Source organism: Clarias gariepinus, chromosome 4 (genome assembly GCF_024256425.1).
Source record: "Clarias gariepinus isolate MV-2021 ecotype Netherlands chromosome 4, CGAR_prim_01v2, whole genome shotgun sequence".
Taxonomy (NCBI): domain Eukaryota; kingdom Metazoa; phylum Chordata; class Actinopteri; order Siluriformes; family Clariidae; genus Clarias; species Clarias gariepinus.
In genome coordinates this window covers 25,878,106-25,903,837 of record NC_071103.1, presented here as the reverse complement: position 1 = coordinate 25,903,837, position 25,732 = coordinate 25,878,106, and the positions used below count along the sequence as shown (strand labels likewise).

Genomic DNA, 25,732 nt, shown 5'->3' with positions numbered 1-25,732 from the left:
GGCATCACCACTTCGCTGTTAGTCATGCCACTTGACAAATCAGAAAGCACTGCCCTTTGCACCATCTGTTAGGTATTCCTGCATAGACAGTGATCATGCATGTATTTCAATAATATTAAAGGGGAAGGATGTGTTTATTTTAATTTTTAGTCGAAACAACGTCATCTTTGAGTCACTGACCAAAATCCACAATCTCTGTAAAAGGTGATTTTATTCCTGAACATGTTTTTGATAAAGAACTATATACATTACTCAAGCAGATGTTATTTAAACATCAGTATTATGGAATTCTCTGGATAGATTACACAATTCAAAAAAGATGATACACATCAGAATTTCAGAGTCCAAAAAAGAGGATCGCATGCCTTGGCGTCTGCACAAGCAAATCAGAGCTAGATGAGCAAATACACCGAATTCTGAATAACAAGACCCCTTGCTTGAAATCTGTGAATCTGAATCTGTGAATATGCGGTTTAGCCTCCTTGCACATGAGACACACCGCATGTGCGTGCTGCATATGAGTAGGAAAGTGTTCCCACAGAAATGGTATTTATCTCAGTCTGAGTCACTGTTGAAGTCCTCTGCACCGTCTGGCTCCTTATGTCTCTCCTCTGCATCACTCTCCTTGTCCCAATCCTTCATAGATGAGCCCATCATGAAATCATCTCTCAAGACACTCCATGCTGGTTTCTCATCGATCTGCTCTTCAGACTAAATGGGAGCACATAAGAGCAGAGGTTAAGGCACAGAATACCTAACCGATCTCTATTTTATTTATGTCCAAACCATTCTTGATGTCTAGTATCGGACTGTCAATGTGACTTTACTGCTGAACCATCACAATTATAATAATAATAATAATAATAATAATAATAATAATATTTATTGTGATTATTATTCAACTCCTATCTCTGGTGCTTTGTCAATTTAGCGAACCATCATGACAAGTTATAAAAACTTAATGTATAAAGGATGTAACCGGTTAATTTACAGTAAAGACTGCCACCTTGTGGACAACAGTCACAATGACATAACCAGGAAAGAATTGCCTGTCAAAATCTACTCTCTCACACTTATTCTCTGCACTGTTCGACCTGTACAGGGTTGCAGGAAATGCAATAATACTAATGACTAATTTTATGATTTTGTTCCATTACTTTTCACATATTATTTATCTTCACATTAGTAGCCTGCTAAACTAAGTTTAGTATGAATGTTTTGACTTCCAGTGAGCTCAGGCATTACCCCTGAAGCACGTGGCTGAAATTGTCAAACACAATTAAATTAAAGATCATTAGGATATTTATGCTTTTACACCTTGCCAGCTTTTAACACCACTTTTTCTCATTAATGAAATAAACTTAAGATTAGCTAAAGCGTACTCACCATTGATTTTGCAGTCTTTTTGACCACTGTTTTACACCCAGCATTTTCTCTCAACACGTCAATAAAGTCTTTCTTAGATATTGAGGAAAGGACCTTTGCCTTCTTCCTCTCAGATCCACCAACTTCCTTCATCCTTTCATCCACATTCTTTTGGTGTTGACGAACTGCATTAAACAACTGCACTACACCTCTTTAAAAAAAGAAGAAGAAGAATTAAAACAAGCTTTTTAATCCTGTAAATGACTTAATGTGACTATTCCCGTCTTAAATGCTATCACAAATAACAAACACATGCATACAGTGGTGTGAAAAACTATTTGCCCCCTTCCTGATTTCTTATTCTTTTGCAGGTTTGTCACACAAAATGTTTCTGATCATCAAACACATTTAACTATTAGTCAAAGATAACACAAGTAAACACAAAATGCAGTTTTTAAATGATGGTTTTAATTATTTAGGGAGAAAAAAAAATCTAACCCTACATGGCCCTGTGTAAAAAGTAATTGCCCCCTGAACCTAATAACTGGTTGGGCCACCCTTAGCAGCAATAACTGCAATCAAGCGTTTGCGATAACTTGCAACAAGTCTTTTACAGCGCTCTGGAGGAATTTTGGCCCACTCATCTTTGCAGAATTATTGTAATTCAGCTTTATTTGAGGGTTTTCTAGCATGAACCGCATTTTTAAGGTCATGCCACAACATCTCAATAGGATTCAGGTCAGATTCAGGTTTTTTTCTCCCATAATAACGTAAACCTTCATTTAAAAACTGCATTTTGTGTTCAATTATATCTTTGACTAATAGTTAACGGTTTTTGATGAGCAGAAACATTTAAGTGTGACAAACATGCAAAAGAATAAGAAATCAGGAAGGGGCAAATAGTTTTTTACACCACTGTATATCCATCATTATTTTACTATGTCAATTGTACAAGACAGTTCCAAGACAACAAGCTGTAGACTTAACAGTTTCTGCATTAACCTATTCTAGCCTCTTCTAGAGTTATGTGTTTATTTGTCACACTTACAATACTGTGCAAAAGTCTTACACTTATGCAAATAACAGCAGCAAAGCAAATGTGTCTTCAAAAAAAAAATCCTACATTTAAAAAATGAAAATAAAAAGCAGTTGTATAAGGAAATAAGCTCCTTAGTTTAACTGAATATCCTGCAGAACCAGCCACAGCCCTTCTGAGGACTTTTTCACACCTGCTTTTCAAGCATGCAAAATCCACCAGCCCAGATAGTATCCTGTATAATAAGTATTATTATTGGAATACTAATGTAAAATAAGAAAAGCACTAACTTTTTGCACTAAATATAATAATGAAGTCTCAAAAAAAACATGTATAGTAAAAAAAAATAGCAACACAGAGTGTCTAAGACTTTCCCCCAATATTGTATATTACTACAGAGTGAAATTCTTCTTTTTTCCTTAAAAAAAACAGAGTCAGAATATTGGTTCAGCCACAATATGGCATTGCTAGAGCAAACAGCATTAAGGGCCCAACAGTGAATGGTGACAGCTTTATGAAGCTGGAACTTGAAAGTAACCCAAAGCCTTAACCCACTGAGCTACCCCTGGCCCTAAAAGGTGATAGTGTTTGCAAAGGTACAACCGTCTAAAATCATTAAGATACAGAGAACACAGAAACAAACACAACAAACACAGCGAAGTCCAATAAACTGGACTATTACCTACCTTGTAGCAATCCTCTGCAGATTCCTTTCCTTCTCTTTGTCTCGCACTACATCTGGCTTCACCCGGCACATCATCTCCCATGCTCTCTTTTTATCTGCCTGTCAGTGAAAGCACACACTTGTTTTTTCAGGTTGACAATGATAATGAGCTTTCACAGAACCGACCTAAACAGCACTGAAACGACCCACTTACTCACACACTCGTACCTGTTTCTTTTTTTCCAGTTTCTCTTTCTTCTCCTTTGCACTGAGCTTTTCCTTCTGTTTGTTTTTTAACAGAATACAGGGCTTGTCCTCTGGTGTTTTCTTTCCCAAGATTTTGGCCATGGCATCTGCCCAGCCAGCATTGGGATTTTTATCAGACTCTTCCTGGTTTTTCTCAATCCCACCATCAGCTGATGACTCGTCCTTGCCTCCTTCTTCATCACCTCCATCAGCTGCTTCCTCTTCTGATTCTTCATCATCACCTCCATCAGATGATTCCTCTTCCTCACTACTTTCCTCATTCTGATTGTTTTCACTCATGTCATCTTCCTCTGAGTCTAAAAAATACAACCACCCGAAACTTAACTGTTTGCACTTGCGCATTCAGTTCAAAAGTCAGTAGCTATACACTTGTATAAAAACAGATACGTTTACAACAAAAGACAAAGCAAACAACAACGTTATTTACTTACAGTAAGATTGATTTAATGTTCCCCCAACTATAACAATCTTTAAATAATATAATGATATACTTGCTATTAGTATATTACCTTAATGTGCAAGTACAACATCTTTACTTCATTTAGACTTAGATACAAACTAGAAAAGTACAACTAGACACTTGCTGTACTTCACCTCCCCAATAAATACTACCAAAACTATTGGCACCAATCAGTTTGGAAACTTAGCTGTTAGCAAAACTATAAGGACTCTCATTAGCTACTATATTTAACAATACAGTAATTTTAAACAAAATTAAATAATTCTAAAGATAAACTAATTTACATCCAAAGTTACTACACTATAAAGCTAAAAAATAACGAATAAATATGATTACCGAGTTCAATCTCCACATGTGGCTTCTGTACGGACGCCGCCATCTTTCTGAATGCTCCTGTGTTACATGAAAAATATCCCGTAAAGAAAAGTGATCCGCACAAAAGGTTCCGGGTGTAAGTGTCACACCGGTGGAAATTACACAAACAGTAATGCATTTCATAAGGGACATGCTGAGAATGTGCCAAGCTAAAAAGAAGCACATTGTTTTCAAGTCAATTGATCTCTTCAACAAAACTTTTGCCATATTAGCATTATATTATATTTTAGTATCGAATATGAAAATCTTGTTATGAAAATTATGAAAATTTAAAATCTTGATAATTCAACAATCACAGCAGCAACTACAGAGTGCCTACATTTAAATACAAATGTATCACCTCCTAACTAGATGGGTTCAGATGCCTCTATGATTAGAACTAGGACTACAGCTTATAACTGTATTTCCATCCATTCATGCATCTAGGAACCATGTAGTCCAACTAGGGACCATGGAGGCCAATGGTGACCATTGTATTAATTTCCACACATTCATTCCCACACTGCCAGATGCCAGTTAGCTTAATAGTGAAGTCACAGTGGCTTAATTGTTAGTACCTGGAAGAAACCCACCAAGCACAGGGAGAACATGCAAACTCCATGCACGCAGACCCTGAGGTGGAAATCGATCCTGGGCCCTGGTGGTGCACGGCAACAGCGCTAACTTACAGCTGTATCAGTGAACTTAAAGTCACTCCTGCCATGAAGTAATTATTATTATTATTATTATTATTATTATTATTAATTTAAAAGAAAAATGTAATACAGAAAAGGAGGATAGTAAAAATGCAGTCAATATTATGTTTCCTTTTTATAATTGAATGTGCTCTGCATGTATTAACATAAAGCAAAGTGTTATGCTGTTTTAGTGCTATGGTTGCTTTTGTATATTAAAAGGATCATATGGTAAAATTCAATAAAGAGGGATTACATACTAAAAGTCAGCACTCCCCTGTCAGCATTTCCCAGTTGTTGTTTGTTGTTGTTTGTTGTTGTTTTAATTGAGCTGTGAATGACCAACATTTTTGCTTTTTAGCGTGTTTTATATTTATTTATTAACATCCATCCAACAACCTCTGTAGTCCAACTATGAACAGTGGTGACCATTGTAATTATTTCCATCTTTACAGCCACGGTAGGAGCATTCACACATGCATTTAAACACGCATTCACACATTCACGCATTCACACACTACGGGCAAATTCCATGCACACAGACCCAGAGGTGGAAATCAAACCCGCTAACTGTCGCAAGGTGACAGTTCCAACTACTAAGCTACTGTGCCGTCATTTATTGAATTATTCTATATATTCTTTTACTGGTGTGATTGGGTGATCCTGTGTCTGTAAAGGGTGAATAAAACCTATTGTGGTCTTCTCCTTTTGTAGCCCATCCACTTCAAGGTTTAATGCTTTTTGTATGCTGAGATGCTTCTTGTTCAGTGTGATGAGTGACTATATGAGTAATTATACAAGTCTGGCCATTTTCTTTTCCTTTCCTCTCTAATCAACAAAGTGTTTCCACCAACAAAAATGCCAAGTAAATCAGTATTTCAGAAATTTCCAAACCAGCCCATCCAGTACCAATAGTCATGGCACAAAGCAAGGTCAATGTAAAAATTACCTAAAACTACTGACCTTGTATCTGTGTCATTTTATTTATTCTGCTGCTGTCTCATGACCGGCTGTGTGAATAATTATAGTCATAATGAGCGTAATAATAAATGTAAAGCACTAATTCTATTAAGCTAAGCTTTACAAGCTATTATTGAGCATGCTACAGTAATATCGAGTGACCATAACAAGGTGCAGCGATCCCAACAGTGTGTACCATACAAATATTAGGGGAGAGAAACAGGTAAAGGGTGTGTTCGTTAGCTCATGGGGGAAGGAGTACACCTTCACTCATGTGTGTCAATAAGAAGCCTGCTGCCTCAGCTTGAGCAGTGCTCTATGGGTGACTGAGTCCTTACAGTTGGATGGAATCATTGGAACACACAGTGTGATCTCCTTAACTACCATGGCACCATATTGGAAGAGTAAGATTACTATTTCTATTTATTTATTATAATATTATTAAGGGTAAGCGATATGTAAAAAAAAAAATACAATTATTATTTTAACTGGTAACCTTATGTGGGCTTTAGTTTTTTTAATTTGTCAATGAATATCAATTCAGGCATGTGTTTTTCCTGTATGGTGGCACTGGGTAACGCAATTCTATTTTAGCTGTGAATTAATGTACTCTTTGTATACCCTTTATCCCTTTTTTTATATCACTTTTCTCAGTTTAGTAGACCTTACCTCAGTGCACTACTTATTATCTATTAATTGACAATTAAGTTTCTCTATTGAACACCAAACAATGCAGTATTTATCCTAAGGAAGTAAGAGAGACTTCCGTGAAGTTTTTTCTTAACACACATTTAGCCTGGTTTTATTAACTTTAAATAATGATAACCTTTCTCCATTTTCCTAATTCACAGTCATTCTGTGACTATTACCTGCATGTATGTGAACAAATATCAGGTCCATGACAACAGGTTAAACAGGATGGTCACGTTAAAATCATTTACCTCAGGCGGGTTTATTTACATTTGAAACTGAAAAGTAGCGAGTGAGTTGTTGTGCAAAGTCAGGCTTAAATGAAATACATTTTCATTGAACTCTTGCCGGCTTCTATTGGCATTTAGCGGTGCATAGTCCAGGGACATTGCTCAGGGTAGATTTGTGTTCAAGCTGTAATTCATGCTTTTAATGAATCCCAGTATATACTGTATAGAATATGCTATCATATTTGACACTTTGCTGTCTTTCGTTGTCAGATCACAGGAGTTCGGTAAGGGAAGGAGCTGTTTGCTTTGTGCTGGGAGCAGTAGGAGGATGTGCATTAGGAGCCACAGTGACTCCAGTACAGCAGGCCATGACTGAGATTATTTCAGGGTCACTACTGCAACCAGTCACAGATGCCATGAGGACTGTGGGGCCACTGGGGCTGGGGACTTTACTGGGAGCAACTGCATTATCCACAGCAATGGCTTCAGCTGCAGCAGGAGTCATCGTGGCTGCTTTAGTTTCTTTGCTGCTCATGGCGCAAAAGAAACAAGAGTCTATGAGTGGATTTGTGTGGATTGCAGCTGCGGTAGCTGCAGCCCTTAGCACAACATCCTGTGGAGCAGCTCTTGGGTTTGTTATAGAAAAACACATCATGAAGTCTGGGGTCATGGCACTTCTCTGGGCTCTAGGGATATTCACTCTGCTGAAAGCATTAATTCACATTGTGGTAAAGCTGGCATTCAGAAAATGGGAGTGCTGTAGCATTTTTGTCACACGAGCTGAAGAGCAATGCTACAAGAGACTGGACATTTTGGACGCAGAGCAGAGAGAAAAAGTCACCGTGGAGATTGAACAGATTATGATAGCCCTTGAGGCAGAAAAAAGCTTGGATGGAGAGAATGGCCAGGATTTCAGAGCTGCTTGGGAGACCCAACGCCAGAACAGAGAGGAAATAGAGAAAAAGCAAAGGAAAGCAAGGGAACTAACATTGATGCAAAAGAGCATTTATGAGCGTCTGACCAACATTTTAGCCAAATATGTAGAGTTTCTGACTTTCTCCAGCATTCCAATGATAGTGACTGCCACTGTGACTGCTGGCTTAGGAATCTTTGGATATGGGGATTACAGATTTGTTTTTGTTGTCCTATTAGTCTTAGTCCTATGCATGGCCTTTATACTAATAAGGTCGATGCATTTGAACTTCTGGATATTCACAGCCTGCGTAGGAATATTTGCCACATTCTCCATCGCTGTGCTCACGGTGCATGCAGGACAGGAAGTGCTGGAGATGTCTGTAAGAATGCGAAAGGCTGGACAGGTACTAAGTAATGAAAACATTGCTGCCAGGATGGAGCACAAATCTTCACTAGAAGCCATAGGATCAGGGTTTTTTGTATCCAAAATGATGCAGATCGCTTTAGGTGCCTCAATGGGAGGTCCATTGGATCAGAAGGTGCTAGATAAAGTTATAGTGGGAGCATCTGTTACAACAGTAGCTCTTCTTTCAACAGTTGAAACCTTGTCAACCACTCTTGGGATTGGTGGTACAACTGGGGCATTGCTGGGGGCACTAGGGGCAGCTGGGGTGTCTATGGGAGCAACTGCAGCTGTATCATTTCAGTGCTCCTCATGGGCAGGAACCATAAGCACCACAGCTGGGATGTTATCTGGGGCTTTAACCGTTGGAAACTGGGACATCACTAACATTGGACTGCAGATAATTGTGGCCTACATGTTTGCTGTGACAAATCCATACTAACAGATTGTTGGTATCAATAGTTTAATGAATTAATTTAATGTTTAAACAGTTACATCCTGAGGCTGCACTTCAGAATGGTGCCGTTTAATTATGTGATAAAAGTGCAATTCTAAAATAATCATTTTTTTTTAAATAAATGTAATAAAAAAAAGTTCAATCACAAGAAGACCAGCATTCAGTCATCTGTGCTTAAGCTTTATCTTCCAGGTGTGTTAAACAAGAGACTCAATATTTTACAAGCAGAATAATTTTATTAAATACATTTAAAACACGTTTAATTTTATGGAATGCATTTTGTAAACACATTTTCTGTAAATGCCTACAGTGTTCATTTTCTATTAAAAAGACAAATGAATTGTCTCACACTAAGTCATTAAATATATAAAATAGAAAAAATGAGGAGAAAGAGAGAATAAGTATGACCCAAAGGTCACATTAAAAGACATTATACGATCAGATACTGTATGGGGTACAGAACTTCAAAAACAATGATTATACAAAAATTGTTTGTCAGCTCTTCACTGTAGCATTTAAACTGTATAACTACAGTTATAGTAATGTGCCCAAGACATTTTTAATCTTATCTTTTACCTGTATATAATTTTTTGACAGATGTGTCCATGATTTTTTTGCCATTATTGACACTAGAAATTCTTGAACTTATTTTTGATTATGTAAGAATTCATACAATCCTCACACACCACAGCAATCTGAGAGTAACCTAAATAGCTAGCCTCAATCATTAACTAGCTTTTGTCCTGCATGTTTACTGAAAGCTATTGTGTATTTGCCTTTTCTGACGAAACGCAAATACAGAATTTAGTTTAAAGTCACCAAAACACCACAGGTTACATAAAGTTATTAACCCACTAAAGCCATTGCATGTCACACGCTGGCCAGTGGCTGCTATCGGAAAATAAAATGTTTTATAACTATATGCACTAGGTGCAAAATGTAAAGATTTTATGATACATAATATTACATTATATTACATTTTATGGTAAAAAAAATGTTATGTTTAATCTGGTTGCTCTATACAAGTATTATTTTGGTGTTTATATTTTACTTAATATAGTAAGTAATACTGATTACTGAATGTATACTTAGCTGTAATTCCTTATGTTTTTCTCCCTGTAATAATTTAATCCTTAAAAAAGTACTCATCTTGAAAGGTTTTTTTTTTTTATATAACATCTTGCACTCTGTCCCAAGACTTTGTACTTGTGTTTAAAGGTATCAGCATTGCCACTGCACGCTATACAAAGTGCTGACACCCAGGACTCCTCCTGACACCAAACAAAAATCAACTTACAGAAAACTTTACTATACAAGAGGATTAGAGAGATCATGAGAAAACAATTTGGGCTTTAACTTTTTTTTTCTCTCTGATTTTTTTTTAATTGGCAGCATGGTGGCTTGGTGAGTAGCACCATGACCTTGCACCTCCAGGGAACGGGTTTGATTCGCACCTTGAGTGTGTGTGGAGTTTGCATGTTCTTCCCGTGCTTGGTGGGTTTCCTTCAAGTGTTCTGGTTTCCGCCCACAGTCCAGAGACATGTAGATTAGGCTAATTGTGGTTCCCAAATTGCCCGTAGTAAGTGAATGAGCTTGTGAGTGTGTGTCATTCACATTATATCACACAAACACACAAAATGTCATGCAAGTCCACTGAATCCAGCTGTGTGAACATTAACATAGAGGCACAAATAAGTTAAAATCAAGAAGTACAGACTGTCTACATGCATTTTTTTTATGTATGCTAGACAAAAAAAATGTTATAGATTACCAAACAGCACCATCTTGTGGTCAGCAATGAGAATCAAGAAAAGTTACTGAAAAAAGAAAAAAAAAAATCACTGAACTCGTGTTCCTTAAAGTCCCTTTCCCTGTCCACATGAGATTCTTTCAGGACTCAAAGTGTATGTTATATGTGTGTGGATAAAAACTGAAGGAGCCAAAACCTAAGAATTTCTGATAATCAAACATTTCCCACTGAGACAACAATTTTCTGTGTATATATCACTTCCTGTTCTCTGTTCGGTCTGGCTCAGGTCTTCCTTCTCGCACAGAGGAACGAATCAAGACACTTAGCAGGGACATACATTTATATTTGCTTGATAATATATTGTAATTGTGAAAAATGCGTATTTTCTTTATAGTTCTTTATAGCAAATGCTCTCAATTGTTAAAGTCTACTCACTCCTTTTTTTTGTGAACACGGACGACTCTAGAGGATAGGTTCTAAAGTACCCCATGACCTTTTAGTTTGGCCTGCTTGACATACCTGGTTGAGCTAATAAGCCAATTAACAGCCCTTGTCTGATCACATAAGCTGGAAGTAGTTAATATTTTATTCAGACACGCTTTAATCTGTGTTGGGACGACATGCAAATATTTCATTAAACTTCTGAGCGTCTTTCAGTCGTATACCGAGGATTTCCATCCAGAAACTAACAACACAAGGTAGGCTTCTTGAACACTGCATTTCCGCGTGCACGCCAGTTCAGTCAGGTGACTGTCAAGCACATGACTCTAACGGATCTCCCCGCATCCTCGGCCTCCTTTCGAAACTGACAGGGGATTTGCCCAATGACAACACAGATAGATAGCTGATTGCCCAATAAGCAAGTAGAAGGCTGGCCTAAAGTAAAGCTTTCGCTACAGGCAAACATTGGGGAAGACGAATGTGTCTGAACGACTTTGTTCTCTATTAATAGACCGGGAGGCATTTTGTGCTTGTTCATGCTGCACTGTATGAGTGTTAGATGTACGGTAGCCGTGTGTTAAAGCAGATGAGTGTAGAGTAAAGGGGTGGGGGGATTTTCGGGGAGAAAGCGTCGTTTGGGTCAAGATGTCGATTCAGTACGGAGAATCGCTGGCGGATAGCTACGGGGTGGCCGACTCGTTCCCTAAAGATTTCGGTTATGGAGAAGAGGAGGCAGACATGGAGGACAGTCCAGCACCCTCCGACAGCAAACCGAGAATACTACTAATGGGCTTGCGAAGGAGCGGGAAGTCCTCCATTCAGAAGGTACAAGTGAAAATCAACCTAGCCAGATTAATTCCTCAGGGCTAACTCCTACCGCCAAACAGCTGTAGGTGTTCAGACAGAAGTTCAGTCCCAAATGCGTCTCTGTCGAACAGATAGTTCGCTGCTCCGAGTGTAATAGCTTTTATTTAGTGCGCGACGTAGTGTACTTGTGTAGGGAATAACCAGCTGATTGGGATTAAAGCCATAGACACCACAGACCTGCCGAGTTAGCAAATATGCTATTTAGCTAAATAACCGGAGGTTTTCTGAAGTGGATTTTCAGGATTTATTTGAGAGTGAAAACTGCCAAGTTAACCGAAATCTGTAACATAATACTGTAACGAACGTATTGATAATATTTTCGTATTAGTTACATTAGCTATATTTTACGTACAGACGCAGTCACCAAATCGCTTAGTTTGTTTTGATATAGTACTGACAATGAAGGTTAACGTATCTGATAACTGAAATAAAATATTTTCACAAAGGAATAGTCTGAGTGGGCTGAGAGGGGCTAGTCGCTATTATAGAACGTTAAGTCGTTAATTATCGTTTTATACAGAGGTTTGGTACTTTATATAATAAAATTCCATCCATCCATCTAGGAACCACTGTAGTTTAAGTATGGGCTGTGGAGGCCAATGGTGACCATTGTATATATTCTCATAGACCTCTGGTCAATTTTGACACACAGTCACACACATTGGGCAATTTGGAAATTCCAATTATCCTAATCTGTCTTGGGACTGTGGAAGGAAACCGGAGTGCCTGGAGGAAACCCATCAAGCATGGAGAGAACATGCAAACTCCAGGCACACAGACACCAAGTTGGGATTCAAACTCGGACCCTGGAGGTGCAAGGCAACAGTGCCACCTAATATATAATTAATGGTGCTTACTGGTGTTTACAGATCTACAAGGCAACAAATCTTGGGCCACCTGAGAAAGGCCAGCATTCATCTCCCCATGAACCTCACATCAGTGGTCCCTGCTTTACGACACACACACACACACACACACACACACACACACACACACACACACAGACACAGAGTCTAGCGTTTATGACTGGACTCCTTGACTCATTTAGGACAGGAGTCCTGATGCATTTGTTTAACATTAATCCCTGTTGTCTCACCATACTAATGAACTGCTAATAACGTGTACAAAAATTCTTTTTCCTCCCCCAGCAAAATTAACTCAATAGATAATGTTGTAATATAAATATTTTTTTGTGTTTTTCTTCTCAGGTTGTGTTCCATAAGATGTCCCCAAATGAAACCCTGTTTCTAGAGAGCACAAATAAAATCTACAAGGATGACATCTCCAGCAGCTCTTTTGTCAACTTTCAGATCTGGGACTTTCCTGGTCAAGTGGACTTTTTTGACCCGACTTTTGATTATGAGATGATCTTTAGAGGAACCGGAGCATTGATATTTGTCATTGATGCACAGGTAAAGTCAGGAATATTTAAAGCTATATAAAGTTTAAAAACCTGGTCACTTTATTGTGTCGATTGCCATTTTTATTCTGCTATCTGCTCTGTGCAGCAGCCAAAATGTTTTGTCTTTAATTTACTACAGTTGGGGTTTTCAGAATTATTGGTGTTTAAAGATCACCTTGACTAGTAGAGGAAGTGTTCACAATAACACTTTCCACATTGGGCTAAAGTGGCATGGTAAGCATAAATCTTGCGCTGGATGATAGAAAAATTATGCAACTAGAAGGCCAAGTAATTAAATATGATTGGCATCAATGCTATTACGTGATTCTAAACTAAAGAAACTTGTGAACTTTGCATCCAGCTTAATTGTGAACATGTGTATCCCTTAATGTCAAACTCTATCAAACACTGTCTCAGCAGTCCCTATTAAACAGAAATGACACAGGTGTGCTTTTAGGTATTAAGGTAAGAGTACCATATGAATGATGAGTGTTTTTACCTGTTAAAATTGTTTCCCCTGATTAAAACAGTGTTACATCATCAAAACATATATAAAAGATTGTTCATAATCTAAGTAAGTTTCTGAACGTTTTTGAAGTTTCTGGTTTTGCTCATCCTTTGGAAGAGACCAAAGAAAACATGGTGTATACTTCCTATATCATGTATGAGGGCTCATTGCCAGGTCAAAGTTAAATTGAAGTGAACTCAGCGCAGCCTCATGGTTTCATGTCAAAGCAAGGCGTTACTGCTCCCTGCATAGAGAAGCAATGGCTTTGTCGGTTTTCCTGGTGGAATGATGTAGGTGGACTTCTATATGAAAAAATTATTGAATATTCAAAACACACCAATTATTTGTTCATGTAGAAAACATTAAATAAATGAGTAAAATGTACATTAGAGGTCTAAATATAAATTTCAGTTAAAACATACGGCCTTTACATCAGGGATCTTTGCTTTTATTCGTGAAGGGCCAGTGTGGCTGCCGTCTTTATTTCAGCCTAATAAAATGCACACTTGATAGTTCATCTTGGTCTCCAATCACCTCATTAAACAAGTGGTATGTGGTTTGGCTTCTACTTGGGTGTAACAAAAAAAGAAGTCTTTAGTCACATTGGTCCTACAAGGGCAAGATTGAAGACCCCAGAAGTAGATGACTACACTCTGTACACCCGTAAACAGAATAAAAAAAAAAATTGGCAGTAACCTTGATCTCAAGCAGTTGATTCACAACTGGGAATTATTTAGTCAGTAATTCACACTATATAAAGCCTGGAAAATTCAAGATTTTATATATGGAGCTGAAACATGTGACACGGCCTGTGTACCACTTTCTTCCTTTTGAGCTTGATGTTTTGCAACATTATTTGATGACTCAAATCACCACTGTGAATATCATCTGATCAGCTGTTGGGCATTAAACCTGATGTAATTTACATTCATAAGATCATTTCATTTATCTCATGACAAAGATTTAAGTATTTATGCTTTTCAGTTTTATGACAACTGCATGCAACCCACAAGTATACTTATGTTTAGGTTACCTTAAGAGATTATAGAAGTCATGTGTTGTATACAGAGGTAAGCAAATGTATAATTGGATGGATGGTTGTTTCATGGAGTATTCTAGGGTTAACAGCAGACCACCCTATATATATATATATATATATATATATATATATATATATATATATATATAAATAATTAAAATAATAATTTTTGTCTTAAATTAGATCACAAATCAGTATTTGAAAAGTGAGAATTTTTTAATCATTTGATCCCCAGTAGCAGCTGTAGAGCTGTTTAAGGTAAGTACTTGTGGCTTCAATTTGTAATTTGTTGTCAGATATTAGATTTAGTTCCTGTTCCATTCTGTAGAAATGTTTTTTAACTCTTAGTAAGTTCTGTCATATGGATTGCCTATATTCGTCTAGGCATTTGGCAGACGCACTTATCCAGTAATTTTTCTCATTACACATCTGAGCAGTTGAGGGTTAAGTCCCTTGCTCAAGGGCCCAACAGTGGCAACTTGGTGGTTGTGGGTTTTGAACCTGGGATCTTTCGAACCGTAGTCCAATGCCTTAAACACTGAGCTACCCCTGGCCCCCAAATTTATCACAAACAGGTCAGCCTATGACTTCCTTCCTTGCAGTGATCTTTATAGATGAGACATTTCACTTAACTGTTGTTCTGTTTGTTTGTGGCGTTACTTTTATCTGCATTTGAGCTTCTGCTCCTCATGTCCTGATCATCAGGCTCATATTCAACCATTAATGGCAAACCTCAACTTTCATTATTGGGAGTCTTATTTAATGAGGAACACTTATTTTATTTACGTATTTATAGACAATACTTTTATCTGTTTTTGTATATATTTTTTTTCACTTAGCAAATGTGAAGTGAAATCCTGAAATCTTGTATCATTACAATTAAGATTTCCACTCTCAAAGATATAATGCTTGCAAAATGCATCTGCTTTTCTAGTTTGGTACGGAACATAAAACAAGTGACTTTAGAAGTCATTGAAAAGGATCTTCATGTTTCTGCCTTACACCAGGGGTATTTCTCAAGTGCTTGCTTCTAGTTACTTTCATAGATACTGTAGAAGAAAGGCAGGAGTTTCCTAGTCACCTTCCGTCACTGATGGATTTTTTTAGTGCTTAAACTTTCGCATGGATAAGCTATCTATTTAAATTCTTTATTCTGTAGATGATACAAATTTAAATACAATAATAACACTATTACTAATGATAATGATAAAAAAAAAATTTGTTTGTTTTTTTGTTTGTTTTATTTACTCCACAGTGCAGCTGAATTCCTAAATCTCTGTGCAGAAGTACTGGCTATAAAATAAGCTAAAACATTAGTGTTTTTACAGCACAAGTTTTACAGTAAAATTCACAACATGATACACTCGATATAAGGGTAATACTTAATGCATTAAAAAGGTGTGTGGTGTCAAGCAAATAAAAAAATAATAATTAACTAAGGTCATGGATGTTTAATAACATAATTTTAACTATAAACAATTAAAAAGCAAAAAGGATAAGTTGCTAAAAATTGCATATGGTCTGGATAAAATAAAAATTGACTCCAGTTTGATAACATCCAGTATTACAACACGCCAGTATGGATATTTTTTTTATACAGCAGCACGGTTCTTCATGCATTATTGTGTCAAAGGCCATTAGAAGAGCAATGTCATCCATCAAAAGTCGTGAAACAGGCATGATTTGAGGAAAGGCCAAAGAGGTTTCATATCCATAAAAATTTGAAACGTGTATATTTTAGCATATATATTTCTTTTTTTTTTTTTTTTTTTTTGCTAAGACTTCCACTTTAGCTATATAGAATGTTGTATGGGGGAAAAAGACATCACATACATCATATGCTTTAATGTCACTCCGCTTTGGCCACATATTATGCTACTGTGAATCAAATAAACAGTGCAATCCAGGGAAGTGGCCTTGTTTTATATCTGTTTTCTCTCTTATAGGATGACTATGTGGAAGCTCTTACTAGACTCCACTTAACGGTATCTCGGGCCTACCGCGTCAACCCTGAAATCAACTTTGAAGTGTTCATCCATAAAGTTGACGGCCTATCTGACGACCATAAAATTGAGACACAGAGGGATATTCACCAGAGGGCTAATGATGACCTGGCTGATGCCAGCTTGGAGAAACTGCATCTTAGGTAAGCTTTTTTTTTTTTCTTTTTGGCTTGAATGCAGTACATTTGTCTTTCTGTGAAATTGTGAAATACTAAGCAAATCAAATGTCTTCACAAAAAGCATTACTGTTGCTGTTTCATCACCTTCTCCCCAGTTTCCAGTTGCCCTCTGTGATGCCGGCTTTTGCAATATTAAGTTTATAAAAAATTTAATACATGCTAAACAGTGCCGCTATTGCATAAATAGTGTATTGCAATAGAATTTGCTACTTTCATTGGGTCATAGGTTTGCACAGTGGTAAAAATAAAAACTGCCTTTCCAGAGATTCACAGTACAAAGTTTACGTAAACCAATAGTAAAATACCAATGATGTCTTGCAATTTTACTTGTAATATAATTTAAGAAAAGAAAAACTATTTGGTATGTTAAACAGGGTAATGGATTAGTAGCTTTAGCAAATATTTATCATATGCCAAGGTTCTGCAAAGATAACAAAGAACTTATTTTGCTTTGGCATCACCGTGAGTGCAGCTCAACAACATATGTGACAAGGACTTGGGAATGTTTGTTTCTGACTTGCTTTTGGCCTGAGTGGAAAAGTAAAATGCATACCGCATGTTCTGCATGCTCTGATCAACAGTGCCACATTCCCCTTAGGCTCAGGTCTAAAGATGCCTCAGAATGGCTATGGACTGGCTTAAGTTTGATTAAAACACAAATGTTAATGTGTTACATTTATTGTAAATAAGAAAAAATTTAAGTACATTCTATGTGTGCGCATGAGTGTGTGCTGGGCATTAAACATTAACTGGTCACAATGGGATATCATTAAAGCTGCTGAGACTCTTGTAATCCCCATGTGTTTCAGCAGGTCCCTTAATTCCCAGGTTCAAAACCCAGCTTTATACTTTAATCATTTAAATTCTCAATTGCTGTAGTTATTTATTTTTTTAACTTGGCACTGTTTTTATGTTAATATTATCTCAGACCTTATTTTCGTGTATTTTCTACACTTCTGCACTGAAGTAAAAAAGAAATGTTTGACTTTTTCCTTTTGTGTCGATTATTATTATTATTATTGTGCTTACTTAAAGTTTTTTCATCAGCCACTGTTGTGTTTGAAAAATGTTTTCAGCAGATCTTTTGCTTTATGTATTCATTAATCTGGAAGTATGAGAGGCAAATATCTTCATAGGCTAGGTGCATTAGGTTTGATGTGTATGCACTTGAGCTGACATTTGTTTTCACTTTCTTTGGAAAAGGGCCGTCTATATGTATTAGTTTTCATGGCCTTGCATTCAGGTACACACGTGACTTAGTTTACCTATGTGACTTTTTAATATTCTTTTATTGTTGTATGTAGCTCCAGTTGAAAGAACAATTAGGACTGCAACAGATTATCAGTTAAAAGTACTTTTTTTTGCCCATCTAATTTTATACATACATTTTTTTTTTCTCCAGCTTCTATTTGACGAGTATCTACGATCACTCTATATTTGAAGCGTTCAGTAAAGTGGTTCAGAAGCTCATCCCTCAGCTACCCACCCTGGAGAATCTTCTCAATATTTTTATTTCTGTATGTACTTTTAATTCCCTTTTTCATACAATATAAGCTTTGGATTAAACATGTTTTAAAAATGTTTTAAAATCACAGAAACTCCTGCATTGAACATGTTTGACACACAGTTTTCCTCTATACCTTGTCTGCTTTTTTGCCGACAGAATTCAGGGATTGAAAAGGCTTTCTTGTTTGACGTGGTTAGTAAGATCTACATCGCTACAGACAGTTCACCAGTGGACATGCAGTCCTATGAGCTGTGCTGTGATATGATTGACGTGGTCATTGACGTATCTTGCATATATGGGTAAGTCTGTAGATTCCGAGTTCATTTATAAATGCAGGTTGTATGTCAGTTGTCTGAGTATTTTTTTAGGATTATTTTCTTGGTGTTTGTTAATACTGTATGCATATGCCATTAATGTCAGTTTATCTTTACCCTATGCTATGTTCATATCTGTTGGTAATGGTGTCTAACACTTTTTAATTTTTAATAAATTTTTTTATTGATGCAGGTTAAAGGAAGATGGCAGTGGCAGTGCGTATGACAAGGAGTCAATGGCGATCATTAAACTCAATAACACCACCGTTCTCTACCTGAAAGAAGTCACCAAGTTTCTTGCCCTTGTCTGTATTCTTAGAGAAGAGAGCTTTGAGCGAAAAGGTTAACATCTTTTTCTCCTCTCATTTACTCCTTTAATTAAAGTTTACCACTGCCATTAAATATTCCTATTGAACATTTTACATAAGCGTGCCAGATTGCGGTCCTGGAGGATCACACTCCTATGTGGTTTTTCACACTTTCAACACTCCAGATTTATTGCAGTGTATTAAATGCAAAAAAAAGTGCTGACTCTGCAGTAAAGTGGCTGTTTGCATCTGTATCCTATCTCTCCTGTATGGAATGATTTGTATTTGGCTGATCCTTCATTGCTACATAGCGGCAAGAATAATAATTATGATCAAATGTTGGGTTATTGCAATTATTGCATGATTTTAAAAACTACTAAACAACTAATTTAAATATATGATTATATAATATCATACTACCCCAGCTTCTATGTTTTGTATGTAATATGTGTGTTGGATATAAACAGTGGGCAGTGTTTTTAGTAAAAAAAATAAAAAAAAATAAATAAATTGATTGCATGGTTTGACACCGTTCTTCTCTTTGCATTTTAGGCTTAATAGACTACAATTTCCACTGTTTTCGGAAAGCGATTCATGAAGTATTTGAGGTTGGTCTGTCCACACCGAGGATGAGAGCCCAGGCAGCTGGAACGCCCTGCATGATGAAGACAGTGACACTGAATGGCACCCCCAGGAGCACCGTGTAAAGAATGCATAGATGAGAGAAGGACACGAATAGAGGAAGAGGGAGTCAGTGGAAAAAGCCAGAAAGACAATAAATGGGAGGCGCACTGCCATGCCAACCATTTTGCCTGCTCCCTAATGCCTTATACACAGTGCAAAGGACTCTAAAGCCTCTGAAAGAAAAGACAGAGCAATGGGGTGGACGGTTACAACATAACGGGGTAAGCAATAGGATAGAAGGGAAGCTGCACAAAGAGAAACCCCTTTTTGTGTTATTTAATGGCATTAACAAACTGGTTTAAAAAAAATAATACTAGACCGCAATCAAATGACGAGTAATGCAAGCCGAGGGGAACGCAGTGTGGTCCTCTCTGCGAAAAGCCTTCACACACTGACCGCTACCTGAGCAACAGAAGCTGATTGAACCCTGTACTGTTCTACTCCTGGCCTCATGTGCTGATTCTAAAAAGCATTTGGTTTAATCCAACAGCAGAAAATGTGATGGTACTTGCTTTTGGGTGCTGATCTGAGAGCCAAGCTGGCTGAGTGTCCACAAGAATGCTTGTGAAGCCTTATATAGAGGAGACTTGCCTGATGCAAGTACCTGCTTACAATATTAACCTAATCCTATTTCCTAAGCTGTTGCTTTTTTTTAAAGGTTTTCCAGGGAGTGTGAAAAGGGATTAAAATACATTGTGTAGCCTTTCTGTGTATAAAAAGGTGTGTGCGCGTGTGTATTTATGTACATGCGTACCTTTCCTGCCTAATGAGGCTCATGGATATGTTGTGACCTCACACACAGGGCTGGACAGTGGTAACAAAATAATTGTATTTTTAAAAATTAATAATTAATTGAAATAAATAATTATTATTGTCTTCAGAGAAACCCTGATGCTTTATTAAAGGAAAAATTTTAAAGTAGAAAATGATGGAACATTCACAAAGCCCTCATTAATTGTGTAGTGCTGTTTATAAACCTTAGGGTTTATCAGCCAGCTGCATTATAATCATAAGTGGAGTCAGTCTTTTGCATTGAAATGACTAAAGTCCAAAGCTGTTGTTTCTGCTATTTAGCGGTTTAGCTGTGCAGCCCTTCCTTCTCACACAAAATGTTACAAAACAGGGAAATAATTGTACAGTTATGCGGTAGGACACTGTGATTGCGCTCACTTTTTGTTTGGTTGCTTGGCCTCGGAGACTCTGCACATCTCCACACACGGTGGTTTGAGTCAAAGTGAACTACATTCCAATTGTGTGGCGCCAGTATCTTCTATCACTGACCTTCACTTCTATCACTGACTTTCACTGTTTTATTTGGTGTAAAAATAAATCATAAGGGTAAACATTGTAGCTGATGTGATACCATGCTCATTCCACACGTCTGCTTAATCCATGTAACATTTTTATGTTGAGTTGTAAGGGGATGTGCACTAACCCAGTAAAAGCGAAATCAAAGATGGAACAACCAAATCTCTCATTCTAACTTTACTAGAGTATTTCTAGATCTCTTACAATTCTTGCTTTTTAGACTGCATATGAGATTATATCTGGCTTATGTTGTGCTAGAAATGTTACCATTCACAAAAAATAAAACATGCACTGAAATCATCCTGGCTGGTGGACTGTACTTACCTTTCACATTAGAAGCATTGGTTGGTTTAAACAGAATGCAAACTTTACTTCCTAAACCCATCTATCTTTGACACAAATCATGTTCATAAAGTTTGGCATTTCCTTCAGTGTGCTGTCTGCTCATATATGTAGCAATAATCCCTTTTCTTAAAGGTCACCTATTACGCAAAATTCACATTTTTGCCATTTTTAGACATTTAGATGGGTTTCCAGAGTGTGTGCACAAACCAAAAAATAAGGGGGAAAAAAGTAGGTTTGAGGTTTGGATTCTCCACTGTGACCTCATATAAGAAAACGCTCTGCGCCTGTCTTGTTTAGATTTGCTGTTCTATATTTGGACATGGCTCAGCAGGAGCTTATTGACATAAACATTGAATCGCTGCACTCAGAGAAGTGAACTAAAGAGATTTTAAAAGAGTCGGAAACAGTCGTTCATTAGTTAATAGGGATTTCACTAGAGTATCAACAAACACTTTGGGGGAGCTCTAAGACCTACTGTATGTTAACTCGGCTTAGATGGCTCATTGTATTTTGTCTTCATCTTATGTTTGAGTTTGTGGTTTAGATTCTGTAAGTGAGCTGGGAGAAATTTTGGGGGAGATTCTCTCCTGCTGATCTCTTAATTTGGTGTCCATGAACCAATACCAGGTGGTCAGGGATTATTTTATTCAGTTATTCAGTTACATCCATAACACAACCCACTATTATCAAAGCTACTAGTCATGATTGAGTTTTTGCTGTCATTGACCTGTTTATGTAGTCACATGGTTTGAATGGCAATATTTATTTATATAATATGTATATAAATTAATTATTAACATAATAAAGTATAGTAAATGCACAAATTATTGTGCAATTTTCACAAATTTTTAAATATGTATACAATAATGTCCATGGATTATATTGCATGGTTTATTTTTAAAAAGTCCCTGGCTAGAAAACATTTGACAACCCCTTGAATAGGAGAATAGTCCAATACAGAGAAGAGCCTCATGAAAACAAGAACAGGTAAGAATAAGGAAAAAGAGAAAATGCTGAATGTAAAAGTTTAAAGTAAGGCATATTATTAATAAAGGTTAATTAGACATTTAATATTAATTGAGACTTTTAGTTAAACAGATATCTGAATTAAAGGTAGGTTGCTATGCATTGTTTATGCAGTATGTTTCTATAAAAAAATATAGTGACTAAAGATGGCTGTGTTCTAATCTAAAAGCTTTAGTGCATTGCACACCAAAGTTTTTATATAGCTCAGAGAGTGATGTGTGTATGTAGCTCTTTTTCACCTCCAGTTCTTATGTCTGCTATTGTGAAGAAGGTCGAATAAAATGTTTCTCTGGCAGACTGGTTCTATCTGAAGTAAAACGAAACTGCTCACATTTCTAGGATTATTTGTTATTTGTGTGTTGGCTTGCAAAACGAGACTTATGGGGTGACTGACCTCTGCAGAAACAGTTTTTTCTTCAGTCTGGTGTTCCTGAAGTATTGGTGAGCTATTGCAACTCTGCTGATCTCAGCTACGCCATTGATGATTAGAGAACGCAGAATTCATACTCTTTTTCTTCTTCTATTTTTTTTTCTTACTATTTTTTTTCTTTTATTTTTTCTAAACAAAATGTGTATGCGAGATTTAACCTGAGCTGTGGAAACATGCTCTAACAGTGTCGAGCCTTTGTGACAGGAGAATGCTCATGAATTCAATGTTCTCTTGCTAATACTGTTAACAGGCTATGAATTAGCACAACTGTATACCGCATTGTGTAACAGAATAGTTTGCATATTTTAATGCGAGCCTGGCATTTGGAACGTAAGATGCTGGAGAAGCCAATAAGCCTCGCAGCTATTGTCACGAGTCATTATGAAAAGTAGGCACGGCAGTTAAAATCCACTTCCACACAATTTAGATGCAATGAAACAGTGACAGAATTTTATCCACTTCATTAAGCTACTAATTTCTGGTAAATATTCAGCAATAGATCCTCTAAATGGCTTCCTGCTGCCCTCAAGTAGCATGCTGTTTCACCGCACATTGTCTCGTCTGCCTGCAGTATTGTTTACCTTAGAATGACTAATTTCTTACTAAAGCATGGAAATAAACCAATTTAAATCAAATGTCATGGAGTTAGCTATATGAAGTGTTTATATATGATGGCACATCTCAAAGTCCTTAATGATTTATAGTTCGGAGTTCATTTTTATTAAGTTGCTCTTAGTTTCGGAAGTTTCATCAAATATATATGTTTACATTTATTTATCAGAGGCAGCATTGACTCGGGCAACTCTAAGCTTTTTGTTGATTAGTTCATAATTGAATAGCTTATAATAGCAGGACAAAATGTATCTGTTTATTTATATATACCTAAACCCCTTAACAGATTATTATTATTATTATTATTATTATTATTATTATTATTATTATTATTATCTGCAATGGTGGTAGTAGTATTCAATTAAATAGCATGAAAAACTACAGAATTACAGTTTTAATTTAAGTTAGAAAAATGCAGTTCAATATCAGTATAATTAATAAAAGACAGTAGGAAGTACAGAAGAATAATTAAAGACTGCAATAATGTGAAACCCTTTTTTAAAGCTTAATTTAAAATAATATAATTATGTTGACAAATAAGTGAATGGTTACATGCTAAAGTAAAGATAGACACAATTACTAATTCAGAAACCTATTCAGCTTATATTGCTTGCTTTTATCGAGAGCTGATGTAGAAGACTTAGCTTTCATGGCCACACTCTATTTAAAACAAGAATCTAACACTGATTTCCCTGGTGCAAGCATATGAGTCACGTTTAATATAGCGAGCAAGTTCTGTAGTTCTTGCTTATTTTTGATATTTAAAGTGAGCAAAGTTTACAGTTTTCACAAAACTGTACCGTATATGGCATATTTGTTGGGAGTTAAAGACACTCTGGTTTCCATCCTTCCAGAATGTTCATGGTTTAATTGTTTTTCAGGACAAAATATAAAAAAAAAATTTAGGGTTTAAAAATAACCGTTATAAAATATCCACTTTTTTTTTTTACCATTATTAAAATTAATCCATGCACCCGTGGTGTGGTGCTTTTTAACTATTTCCAGATCTCTGAGTGATAAATAGTAACACATTAAAAAAAAAAAAAAAACAGTGATTAGTTAATTAATTTCAATAGTATTATATGCAGATCTCCCAAAGCTATGGCCTAAATCCCACCCATCCAAACGTACACAAACTGTAGCTACTGTACTCTGCAATATGTCAACTTTTTAATTGCAAATCAAATGCTGCCTCTGCTACACACATTCCTGTTCAATGTGCAGATATGTAGATTTATAAATTAAAATGATCTTTAATAGGATCTACTGTACATTACTAAATACTGCTCTTTTTGCCTATGTATTTTCCTATCCCTTCCTCTGATCTTATAAAAGAGATACAAAATGGTATACTGACAATAAAGATATCTTATGTTCATCCTTTTTTTAAGTATAAATAGAAATAAGGGTGATGAATGTAATTGAAGTAGTACTACCTATGGGTTAATGAAAATGGACATGAGTATGAGCAGATATTAGGAAATACTGCAGTTATGTGTCACAGTGTGCGGTCCAGCGGACGTCTCATTCTGTACTCACTAGATGGAGCCAGTGCTCTGATTTGGTTCTTGATGAGTGACTGTTTAGCCTGAGGTTCTGTAAGGACCCAGTGTGTGTTAGCAGACATGCAAATGAAATGTTAACATCACACAGTTGTACAGAGGGGAGGGGGAAGGGAGCAGCATGATGTACAACTGTAATTTGGCTGAATAGCAGTCCTTGAAATTGCTTTGCTTTATCAAAACTGATGCCACACTTCCCATCCTCACCACTGGCAGACACTAATGACCAATTGCTAATAAGTGGAAACATCCGTGGCCTTTTTTTTTTTTGTTACTAATAAAAACTTCTATTTTATAAATATCTATTTTCACTCCTGCTGTAAATGATCTCACGAGGCTATTTGAAGCATTTTTTTAATCGACTTGTTCAGGGATTCTTCTTTCATTAATTGCATTTTATTTAATAATAAATTTCATTTAAGAGTGTGAGATTTTGCCAGGTCACAAATAAGAATACTTTAATTCTTTATAGGCATGTCCAGTTTATTAGGATTACCTATATATTTATGCAGATATACTAATATGCAGTTAACTATGTCATGTGGCAGAAGTGCTAAAATCACGCATATACTGTACAAGTCAACTGCTGGAGTTAAAGTTGGCATTGAACATAATGGAAAAACCTCTTTTACCATCGATGGCTGTTTACCGTTAAAGTCAAACTGTTCATTTCGTAGGTTGTCCAGAACCAATAGCTACATAAAAATTATGCTAAAAAACTGAAAAAAAACCAAATGTAAGTTATTTCTAAAAATACTCAAAATGGCATGCCTAGCACCAACACTATACCACAGTAACCAACATCACATATTCCCTGATCTGATGGTTTGATATAAGCCATACCTGAAGCTCTAGATCTGTATGCATTGTGCTGTTATTACATGATTGGTTGATAATTGAAAGAACAAGCAGGTGTGTTTCAAATACATTGAAGGTACATTTACAAGTACA

At 36.6% G+C, this 25,732-nt stretch overlaps 3 protein-coding genes across 3 annotated transcripts; 2 read left to right on the top strand and 1 right to left on the bottom strand.

Annotated features, from left to right (window-relative positions):
- Positions 1 to 194: 194 nt before the first annotated feature.
- Positions 195 to 4,195, bottom strand: rrp15 (ribosomal RNA processing 15 homolog). The gene is made up of 5 exons (XM_053493793.1): positions 4,129 to 4,195; positions 3,294 to 3,628; positions 3,088 to 3,185; positions 1,387 to 1,576; positions 195 to 711 (listed from the first exon to the last, which is right to left on the bottom strand). The coding sequence occupies exons 1-5, from the start codon at positions 4,169 to 4,171 to the stop codon at positions 556 to 558; spliced, it is 822 nt and encodes a 273-aa protein (XP_053349768.1). The 5' UTR covers positions 4,172 to 4,195; the 3' UTR covers positions 195 to 555.
- Positions 4,196 to 6,129: 1,934 nt separating this feature from the next.
- LOC128520312 (uncharacterized) lies at positions 6,130 to 8,481 on the top strand. Its single transcript, XM_053494502.1, has 2 exons — positions 6,130 to 6,205; positions 6,992 to 8,481. Exons 1-2 carry the CDS (start codon positions 6,187 to 6,189, stop codon positions 8,479 to 8,481), a joined length of 1,509 nt encoding a protein of 502 aa, XP_053350477.1. The 5' UTR covers positions 6,130 to 6,186.
- Positions 8,482 to 11,140: 2,659 nt separating this feature from the next.
- On the top strand, positions 11,141 to 21,106 carry rragca (Ras-related GTP binding Ca). Its single transcript, XM_053495029.1, has 7 exons — positions 11,141 to 11,512; positions 12,763 to 12,966; positions 16,450 to 16,649; positions 18,088 to 18,202; positions 18,349 to 18,491; positions 18,700 to 18,848; positions 19,367 to 21,106. The coding sequence occupies exons 1-7, from the start codon at positions 11,333 to 11,335 to the stop codon at positions 19,519 to 19,521; spliced, it is 1,146 nt and encodes a 381-aa protein (XP_053351004.1). The 5' UTR covers positions 11,141 to 11,332; the 3' UTR covers positions 19,522 to 21,106.
- Positions 21,107 to 25,732: the final 4,626 nt, after the last annotated feature.